We start from the raw sequence: 11,577 nt of genomic DNA, 5'->3' as shown, positions 1-11,577 counted from the left end.
TATGTGCGTTATTTGATTAATACGTTTTCGAAATGTCGTTCTCGCGGAGCTGGCGTTGCTTGTCGTTCTCGTTCTCCAACTCTTCGCCAACTAACTCCGAGATGCCAGACCGTTGCTGTCTAATGGTTCTCCATCGGAACCGGATCGTGACACTCGTGACAGCTCGGCCAATCCTGCATTCGGATCGTCCTCGATTCGATCCTCGTCATCGTCGGGAACATCCAGCTCAGGGACGTTGGAGCACCACGGCTTGATTTTATCCGAGGAATAGACAGAACAGTATTTACGTCCTGTAATCTGTATACCTGGGATGTCTTCGATTACATAATGGTCGTTTCCAAGGACCTTGACGACGATATATGGTCCTCGATAGCGTGGTTCGAGCTTTCGCGACTCGCCTGTAGCAGCTGGTTCATTTTCAACGACTACAAGATTACCTGTGGAGTAGATAGAAGGGTTAGCGTGTTTGGTATCAAAGCGTTGTTTCCATTTAGCTCGCTCGCTTGCAATATTGAAGAGCGCTTGGTTTCTGTTGTCGATGACAGATTCTATCTCGTCTAATTCCAAATCGGTGTGTATAGCTGCAGTGAGATGGTTCTGGACTACATCAATAGGATTAAAGTTAAACACCAAATCAATCGGGCTGAATCCTGAGGTTTCGTTCTTTTGAGAGTTTACACTCCATTGAAGATTGTGTAAAGTAAGATCCCAATCCTTTGGGTGGTCGTTCACTGTGCGTAAGTAGTTAAGAATGGTTTGGTTAGCGCGCTCTACTTGTCCATTTGCACGAGGTGTTCGCACAGCGTTTTTAATGTGTTGAATCTGGTTTTGCATACAGTATTCTTCAAATTGTTTCGAGGTAAAAGCAGTTCCATGATCGGATATTATTATTTTCGGCAGACCGAAGTAGCTGGAGACTTCATTTAGAATGTTCAGCACTGGAAGAGTTTTTGTACTTTTAACTGCCTTTACAATCAGATATTTACTGAAGGGATCGGATATGGCTAGTATATGGGTATTTCCGCGTTTGCTTCGAATAAACGGTCCCAAATGATCGATGTGTAGCCTGCGAAATGGTACTGGCTTGCCTCCTTTAGATTTGTAGTAGCAGCATTGAATGCATGTTGAAATGTATTCTTTCACGTACTTCCGCATTCTTGGGAACCAAAACTTTTTTTGAATTCGTCCAATTGTTTTGTTCAGACCGAAATGCCCAAAATCATCATGACACATCTTAACAATGCGCCATCTCACGGACTTTGGTACAACGAAGGCTATTCCTTTTTCGACCTTGCGACATAGACGGTGATTTTTGATTACGTAATCAGCTTGAAGTTGTTTTAGCTGATTTCCGGTACGATGTTCCTTCAATACAGCAAATATTTGGACAAGGGCCTCATCCTGAAGCTGCATATTTAGCAACCAGTCATCGACGTCCGTAATTATGGTGCGCACTACTTCCTGTAAGGATTTTTCAGGAGGTGAAACGGGAGCGCGGCTCATGGCATCCACATGGGCCATTTTACTACCATCACGATGAATGAATTCGCAGCCGTAGTCCAGTATTTTAATCCACCAACGTGCGACTTGAGGGATCAATTCTTTATTGAGTTTTACCTTGGCGATGGCGGAACAATCAGTGACGAGTCGGAAGGGTTTTCCTAGAATATACACCCTGAACCTTTGTAGCGTTTCTACGACGGCCAACGTTTCGAGTTCGTAGCTATGGTATCGACTTTCAGCGTCAGTACAGTGCCTACTGAAGTAACACACGGGTCGCCAATTCGTTTTGTCTTGAGATTGCAGTAAGACTCCTGCTAGTCCGATCGCACAAGCATCTGTGTGTACCTCATGATGTGCAGCAAAGTCGTACAGAACCAAAACTGGAACACAGCATAATTTACCGATTAGCTCGTTAAAAGCCCGTTGCTGGTCATTTCCCCAATCGAAGCTGTTTTGCTCTACCTTACGCAACAGTCGTGTAAGGGGTCTTGTAATTAAGGAGTAGTTTTCAACAAACTTTCGAAAGAATCCCGTTAGACCCAAAAATCGTCTGACGTCTTTTACGTTGGTGGGGACTTTGAAGTTTTTAATAGCGCTCACCTTGTTTTCGCCTGGAGTGATTCCATCTTTGTTGACAATATGGCCCAAGAAAGTTATTTCGGATTGAAGAAATTTACATTTGTCGTAGCGAAGTGTTAAACCGCTCTCTTTAAGGATTCGGAAGAATTTTCCGAGTCGTTGGATACCCTCATCAAATGATTTGCTGGGAATGATGACATCATCTAGATATGCGAGTTCCTCACCTGGCTCCATGCGTTTGACTATTTTGTTCATGACCGCTTGAAATACTGCTGGAGCATTGACAAGACCGAACGGCATCCTGTTATATTCGTAGTGGCCGTCTGAAGTCACAAATGCGGTGAAATGTTTGGATGATTCGCAAACCTCGATTTGATGATATCCCATACGCAAGTCCAGCTGAGAAAAATAGGAATTCCCGGCTAATTGGGCGAATTGCTCCTCCAGATTTGGCATTGGAAATGGTTTTTTGACGGTTATACTGTTGAGACGTCGGTAGTCGACGCAAAGACGATGTTCATCATTCTGTTTTTCAACGACGACAATTCCAGATGCATAAGGGGAGTCTGACGGACGAATTATATCACTATCGAGTAACTCGGAGATAATATTACCGACGACAGGTCTGAGTGCAAAAGGAGTACGGTAAGGCTTAGTGAAGCAGGGAACGTTTGATGTTAAAGTTATTTCCATTTTGGTTAGAGAGCATTTACCGAGCTCGTTAGCTTTCTCCGCAAAGCAAGACGCATTTTCCGATACCAATTTGTTTATGAGCTCGTTCTCAACTGACGAACGCTCTTGGCTTGTTTGAATTTTTCGAATATTCTCTACATAACACTCATTACCGAGGATGATCAGTTTGTTTCCATCGCGACAAAGGATATCCTTACCCAAAAGTACATTTTCGGTTATTAGTTTATCTTCTACGACCAAAACTTCAACTTCGTAATCCGAATCGTCAATTACAATTTTCGCGAATAGTTTCTGTGTACAAAGGAATTTCCCACCACCAAATCCGTTCAGAGTAACAGCACATCGTTGTAGAACACCTACGCTTTCGGCGAATGATTTTCGAATTAGGGTTCGCGTACTGCCTGGATCTACGAATGCGATGGTTTCATTGCCGTTTACCGAAATCGATTTGGAGATTTCTGAATCAGAATCAGAGTCAATTTTATTAATTTTTGGACCTGTCTTTTGGTTATCGGGGCAGCTGGCAGAATCGTGTGTTGTGCGGTTGCAGTGCGTGCAACGAGGCTTTCGCTGAGGCTCAGGACATTTCGAAGAATAATGTCCAACTTTCTGACAATTTGTAGCATTTAACCGATACCTCGACTTTATCGGTGAAAGGACGTTTTGTATTCAATGAAGAATTCGGCTTCTGAAGGCTGACGTTAAGATCCCGTTTGTTTGACATTTGAATGGCGTTATGCTTTATAATATTATGCGCGGAGTATGCAAGAATATCGCGTAGTAGTTCGTTACAGGAAACATAACTGTTGGATATCTTTCTCTTTAAATCGTAGTCGTTAATTCCATTGATAATGTGTGTGCAAATTGCTGAATCTGGTAACTCACCCTTTTTACCCAAAGCGAGCATCTTGTAGAAATAATCTGACGGTGACTCGGTGGAATCTCTATTCGTTTTTGACATTTTAAGGTGAACATCTGCCGGGTTACTGAGACATGGGAAGTCATTCAAAAATCGTTCAGTAAACTGGGGCCATGTTTGAAATATTTGATCCGTAGAGTCTACCCAATAACGAGCAGCACCCAGCATCTTTTGTTGAACTGCAAATATTAGCTTACGATCATCCCAACGATAAGCGTTACGAAGGGAGTTGACACGTTTTACAAACTGATGTGAGTCCAGGGATTTACCAGACGATGGATTGAATTCTGGAAGCAGCGCGACAATATCACTGACGTTTCCATAGGCGTGATTGAAATGTTCGCTCCCAGCAGGGATCCTGTTATCCAAGTGGCTAGCACGAGCGTATGGATACTCGTTATACATTGGTTGATGTGGAAATGTACTGCCTTGATTATAGTCGTTTCCCGAAGTTACAAAATTTCCAAAGTTTGAGTAAGTGACAGGATTGTTTACGTTTGGCTGTGAGGTAGCACAGTCTGCGAATTTCTGTGACGTAGAAAAGTGCACGTTGTGAGTCTGAGTCGGGTAGATAACATTTCGCTGTGACGTAGCAAAATGCATGTTGTGTCGTTGAGGTGGGTATACATCATTTTGCTGTGACGTAGCAAAGTGCATGTTGTGTGGTTGAGTTGGGTATACATCGTTTTGCTGTGACGTAGCAAAATGCATGTTGCGTAGTTGAGTTGGGTATACATCGCTTTGCTGTGACGTAGCAAAATGCATGTTGTGTCGTTGAGGTGGGTAGATTTCGTTTAGCTGTGACTGAGACGTTGCCACATCTACATTTGGCAAATTCGTTACCTTCTGCACATGCATCTCGTTGGATCGTAGGTCGATTGGTTGTTGTTGCCGTTTTTCGTCAAGTTTATTACTCGTTGTCTCGCTAGCGTTGGCTGGCTGAACTTCGTTTACTGTTGCAGCTTTTTCGATTGGTGATGAAATTACTGAAGGGTGAAAAGATCGCTCCTGAAGCTCTCGTACCGTTTTCTCCAGCTCGACAATCTTCTTTTGAAGTGACTGGTTTTCTGCACTTATGTACTCATCGTCGCTGTTTTGAGAGTTCAATCTCTTAAGCATGTCCTCACGATTTCCCGATGTCGAGAGTCCCGCTTCTCTGCACCTATGTTGTAGGGCTTTCTTAGTTAAATAGTTCTTTACTATTTCTTTAGCATTGTGCATAACTTTCGTTTTACGTTATGTCCATTTATCTTGGTTCGTTCACTTATTGCGCACTATCCCACTTCTGAAAATTGTCACACACACTCCAATATTTTGTCGTTGTGTAGAGGAATGTGTGAGTCGCTGTTGATTTGTCAGGAATAAGGCGAATAGATAGCACGGCTTACGGTGAATAAAGAGACTAACTCGTGATCTTAATTGTACTTTAATGATGAACAACTCGATTATAGAATATTAATGGATACAGATATATGTGCGTTATTTGATTAATACGTTTTCGAAATGTCGTTCTCGCGGAGCTGGCGTTGCTTGTCGTTCTCGTTCTCCAACTCTTCGCCAACTAACTCCGAGATGCCAGACCGTTGCTGTCTAATGGTTCTCCATCGGAACCGGATCGTGACACTCGTGACACATGGCAAAGAGTTGCAAAAAGTTGTAAATGAGAAACTATTAACCAAAGTGTGTAGATTAATGAGAAACTAACCGTTTTTGTCCGAATCCACACGTTTTCGAAAAAAATCAAAATTTTCTAGTACCATATCAGTATGGTTTTTTTCCGTTTTTTTTTTGCTATAAACTCCATTTCAAATGATTTAGGGCACTATTTCATATAGCTGCCATATAACAGATCTGGCCGATTCGCCCAAAAAAGTTTTTTTATTAAAATATAACCAAATCATTTGAAACTTGGTAGGTCATCTTGGGAGCTTAAAAAATGTATACAAACCAAATTTCAAAGCAATAGCTTGAAAAACAAAAAAGTTGGTGCAAATCGGCCAGATCGGTTATATGGCAGCTATATGAAATAGTGCCCCAAATCATTTGAAACTTGGTAGGTCATCATAAAAGCTTAAAAAATGTATACAAACTAAATTTCAGATCAATAGGTTTAAAATTAGAGTTTATGCCAAAAAAAAAACGCGAAAAAAACCATAGTGCGGCCCATTAAGCTAATTTGCCAAAAGGAATCGACTGAATTAATCCTTTCTGAGACTGAAAATATAAATAGTCAAATATTAGCAATTAAACCAACAATAACCGATTCATATACAATTTTCCATAAATTTAACATGACCATTGTTCGGAGCAGACCGCCAGCACCTAGTCATGCGCGCATAGGTGTACCACTGCACCTGCAGCGCTCTTGTGTTTTCTCTTCTCTGCTCTTTCTTATCTCGCCTAAGCTGTCGCGTTATCTATCAGCCAAACTACAATCGTACTCTCATAAACATATATATATTCTGAAGCCAAGCTTACATATTCAAAGTTTGCAGCTCCGATTAAAGAAACACAGAATTTACGCGGCTGTAAAATCCTATCGTGCGTTTTTATTATAAACTAAAGGGTGGCATATTCATTGTCTTCCCCACAAACATTTTGGTGACCCCGACGTGATCTTTATTGGAGTCTGCATCTCGGTTTCGTATTTGTTTAATATCGTTTAAACAAAACTCTTGTTTGCTGTCGTTTGCGGGCATTCGGTCACAAACACACGAACATACATACATAAAAGTGCGCAGCCGGCCGTTTGATTTTTGTACATTTCGCGCTGTGAAAAATCAAAACTGTGTTGTGCAAATAATTCGAAATAAAATTTAATCTTTGTTAATAGCGCATAGTGCATATATATACATATGTACACTAGCGGACCCGGCGAACTTTATCTCGCCCCAACTTCGACTTCGATTGAGACGTTCCGTTTCTACTTTGACGTACATGTCGAAACAGTACTGTTGAAACATCATCAATCGATACGCATAAAAATTCATAGAGCTGACCTTATTCCTATCTTCTCCTAAAAATTTTAGGCTAAAATTTGAATTCAAAATTAGTTGAGAATCAAAAAGAAGTGATGACTTTTAAACAAACCTGTCGTTGGATTGACAAATTTTTTTGACTTGAAATCTGTGGAGAGCGTTCTGATAAACATTATTTTTTATTTTGTTATCCGGTGTAAAAATAAATAATGATGACGGCTTTCCCACACGCGAACAGGCTTCGTATAGCTGGCCATGTGAAAAATATGGATATTCTAGATTTATCCCGCAGACTTCCAACGATTGGCCTTGCGATTTATTGATGGTCATCGCAAATGCCAATCGAACTGGGAACTGAATCGTCTTGAATTGGAATGGAAGATCTGTTGGAATAATAGGAATTCGTGGGATAAGAACCTCCTCTCCTTTAAATTTGCCCTTGCATATGGCGCGGACTTCCGACATAAGTAGCTGGGAGATTGGTCAAACAACCGATGTTGGCCGCGTGTCCTTCAGTAGCGATAGCGTCACGCAAGTGAATGTACTCGTCTGACCGAACTTCGACTGATTAAAACGAATGAAATTGAGACGTTCCGTTTTTACATTGACGTACATGTCGACACAGTACTTTTGAAACAAACGGTGGTATCTTAACAGATGATTGTCAACATCTAGTCGAATCATCAATCGATACGCATCAAAATTCATACAGCTAACCTTCTTATTCGTTTCTTCTCCTAAAATTTGAATTCAAACTCAGTTGTAGAATTAAAAAGACGTGATGACTTTTAAACAAACCTGTCGTTGGATTGACCATCTTTATGTTGAAGTGATACCCATCTTCTCCACGACAGAACATCAACGGGTATTGAAGAGCATCATAAGACCGATGAGTCTCATAAACTCGCTGCAATTGGCCATTATCCCGACGCTTAAGAACAATATCGCGTGATTCAACATTCTCGCCAACAATCACCACTGCGACTTCATTGATAGTGGGAGCATTAAATTGTCTTGCATGGCTACCAGTGGGTCTTTTGTCAGCGCTGATAATGATTTTATGTTCGTCATAATGCATTATATCCAATGCGGTTTTAAACAATCTGACCAATTCATTATGCTCATAGAGAAGATTTTGCAATTGTTCGATAATTTCACGTTAAGTTTCAGTAAAAATTGCACAGCGGTGATTTAGTTCAACTGCCGAATCACCAATGAAATAGATCTGAAGGAATTTAAGATCTTTGTTTTGTGGTGATAACAAAGCGCCCGCTCGGTGGTGAATTTGCCCATGAATCTGAATGTTGGAATGCAATTTCGAAAAAATGTGAGTTGTTAATTTTGATAATAAAGAGACGCCATTACCTTATAACTTGGATTGTAGCCTGATTGATGAAAAACCTGGACTCCAAATGACGTAATTGGAAAGCATCCGTTATGTTTTTGTGCAAGCTTTAGGAAACTGTTTGATTGGGCTGAATTTCTATACAGTAGCGAATACAATGGCCCTGGTGGATGAGCCAAAACGGGCAATTTAATTTTGCCACCTGCACAGCATAAGCCGGGGGTTTCCAACCGAAACTTCAGTGCATTGCAATCCTAGACAATGAACCAATAACAACGCAGGTAAGATCCTTGTAGGATGTTTCAGGATTGTATGCGAATGCAGCGCGATTCAAGTTTTCATTTGTGGCTCGTCTTTCTCTATTATTATGTCGGGCTTGAGGTGATCTTTGTGGAGCGAGAAGCTGTGCAATTTGGGCACGTATCGATGCATTTATTTCTGTACGTTCCTCTTGCGTCCGACTATTACGGGAATTCTGAATACTTATTGCATTGCGTGAACGCCGTCCAAGTCTTGATCGTCTAACAGCAGGCATTACTTCCAATTGGTAATGCTTCGTTAGCTCGATTTTTTTGTTTAAATATTTTTTTACCGAGTTCATTGATACACAATTTCAACGCAGCTATGATCTTTGTAGGGTGTTTCAGAATTTTACATACAACAGTGTGTCCATCTGTTGAGCCGCTAGCGACTTTTCCGGAAGGACTTCCCAAAATTTTCTTACCTTCTTCTGACAATTATAAACAACTGAAAAAAATTTGAGCCAAATCGGCCCAGCCGTTCTCTTGTGATGCCATTAGTAACATTTTTTGTCTCCATTTTTATATATATAGATAATATCACCAAAATAGAACCATTAGTTTATTTGGAGACCAAAGAATTAATTGACAATCATATAAAATATTACCCAACATTCCAAATAATATGCCTAACCACATTTGTAATTACAATAAACGGTCTAATCCTGTATTAAGTTTATAAATTTAGGAATATTCCTAAGAAATTAATTGTAAAATATACTAAACCTAAAGATACACCGGACCCGGCGAACTTTATCTCGCCCCAACTTCGACTGATTAAAACAAATTAAATTGAGACGTTACGTTTCTACTTTGAGGTACATGTCGAAACACTACTATTGAAACTGTGATCTTTTGCTTGAATACTCGTGCAGTGATGTCAGGTCGATCGCTGGATGTTTGTCCTGAAAGCAACAAATTGGTAATTTCGGGCCATTTCGGATTGCATGTGAAGGTGATGAATAAATCCGGGCGTCCGTAATTCCGGACATACGTCATCGCATCTTGAGCATACTCATGCATATGGCGCGGGCTTCCAACATAAGTAGCTGGGAGAATGGTCAAAAAACCGATGTTGGCCGCGTGTCCTTCAGTAGCGATAGCGTCACGCAAGTGAATGTACTCGTCTGACCGAACTTCGACTGATTAAAACGAATGAAATTGAGACGTTCCGTTTTTACATTGACGTACATGTCGACACAGTACTTTTGAAACAAACGGTGGTATCTTAACAGATGATTGTCAACATCTAGTCGAATCATCAATCGATACGCATCAAAATTCATAGAGTTCACCTTCTTATTCGTTTCTTCTCCTAGAATTTGAATTCAAACTCAGTTAAAAAGAAGTGATGACTTGTAAACAAACCTGTCGTTGGATTGACCATCTTTATGTTGAAGTGATACCCATCTTCTCCACGACAGAACATTAACGGATATTGAAGAGCATCATGTGACCGATGAGTCTCATAAACTCGCTGCACTTGGCCATTATCCCGACGGTTAAAAACAATATCGCGTTATTCCACATTCTCGCCAACAATCACCACTGCGTGTTCATTGATAGTGGGAGCGTTAAATTGTCTTGCATGGCTACCAGTGGGTCTTTTGTCAGCGCTGATAATGATTTTGTGTTCGTCATAATGCATTATATCCAATGCGGTTTTAAACAATCTGACCAATTCATTATGCTCATAGAGAAGATTTTGCAATTGTTCGATAATTTCACGTTAAGTTTCAGTAAAAATTGCACAGCGGTGATTTAGTTCAACTGCCGAATCACCAATGAAATAGATCTGAAGGAATTTAAGATCTTTGTTTTGTGGTGATAACAAAGCGCCCGCTCGGTGGTGAATTTGCCCATGAATCTGAATGTTGGAATGCAATTTCGAAAAAATATGAGTTGTTAATTTTGATAATAAAGAGACGCCATTACCTTATAACTTGGATTGTAGCCTGATTGATGAAAAACCTGGACTCCAAATGACGTAATTGGAAAGCATCCGTTATGTTTTTGTGCAAGCTTTAGGAAACTGTTTGATTGGGCTGAATTTCTATACAGTAGCGAATACAATGGCCCTGGTGGATGAGCCAAAACGGGCAATTTAATTTTGCCACCTGCACAGCATAAGCCGGGGGTTTCCAACCGAAACTTCAGTGCATTGCAATCCTAGACAATGAACCAATAACAACGCAGGTAAGATCCTTGTAGGATGTTTCAGGATTGTATGCGAATGCAGCGCGATTCAAGTTTTCATTTGTGGCTCGTCTTTCTCTATTATTATGTCGGGCTTGAGGTGATCTTTGTGGAGCGAGAAGCTGTGCAATTTGGGCACGTATCGATGCATTTATTTCTGTACGTTCCTCTTGCGTCCGACTATTACGGGAATTCTGAATACTTATTGCATTGCGTGAACGCCGTCCAAGTCTTGATCGTCTAACAGCAGGCATTACTTCCAATTGGTAATGCTTCGTTAGCTCGATTTTTTTGTTTAAATATTTTTTTACCGAGTTCATTGATACACAATTTCAACGCAGCTATGATCTTTGTAGGGTGTTTCAGAATTTTACATACAACAGTGTGTACATCTGTTGAGCCGCTAGCGACTTTTCCGGAAGGACTTCCCAAAATTTTCTTACCTTCTTCTGACAATTACAAACAACTGAAAAAAATTTGAGCCAAATCGGCCCAGCCGTTCTCTTGTGATGCCATTAGTAACATTTTTTGTCTCCATTTTTATATATATAGATAATATCACCAAAATAGAACCATTAGTTTATTTGGAGACCAAAGAATTAATTGACAATCATATAAAATATTACCCAACATTCCAAATAATATGCCTAACCACATTTGTAATTACAATAAACGGTCTAATCCTGTATTAAGTTTATAAATTTAGGAATATTCCTAAGAAATTAATTGTAAAATATACTAAACCTAAAGATACACCGGACCCGGCGAACTTTATCTCGCCCCAACTTCGACTGATTAAAACAAATTAAATTGAGACGTTACGTTTCTACTTTGAGGTACATGTCGAAACACTACTATTGAAACTGTGATCTTTTGCTTGAATACTCGTGCAGTGATGTCAGGTCGATCGCTGGATGTTTGTCCTGAAAGCAACAAATTGGTAATTTCGGGCCATTTCGGATTGCATGTGAAGGTGATGAATAAATCCGGGCGTCCGTAATTCCGGACATACGTCATCGCATCTTGAGCATACTCATGCATATGGCGCGGGCTTCCAACATAAGT

At 40.4% G+C, this 11,577-nt stretch overlaps 1 protein-coding gene across 1 annotated transcript; it reads right to left on the bottom strand.

Annotated features, from left to right (window-relative positions):
- LOC138928506 (uncharacterized) lies at window positions 1-3,715 on the bottom strand. Its single transcript, XM_070285649.1, has 2 exons — window positions 3,661-3,715; window positions 1-437 (listed from the first exon to the last, which is right to left on the bottom strand). Exons 1-2 carry the CDS (start codon window positions 3,680-3,682, stop codon window positions 91-93), a joined length of 369 nt encoding a protein of 122 aa, XP_070141750.1. The 5' UTR covers window positions 3,683-3,715; the 3' UTR covers window positions 1-90.
- Between the last annotated feature and the right edge of the window lie 7,862 nt (window positions 3,716-11,577).

Source organism: Drosophila kikkawai, chromosome 3L (assembly GCF_030179895.1).
Source record: "Drosophila kikkawai strain 14028-0561.14 chromosome 3L, DkikHiC1v2, whole genome shotgun sequence".
NCBI lineage: Eukaryota > Metazoa > Arthropoda > Insecta > Diptera > Drosophilidae > Drosophila > Drosophila kikkawai.
This window is presented reverse-complemented; position numbering and strand designations above follow the sequence as displayed.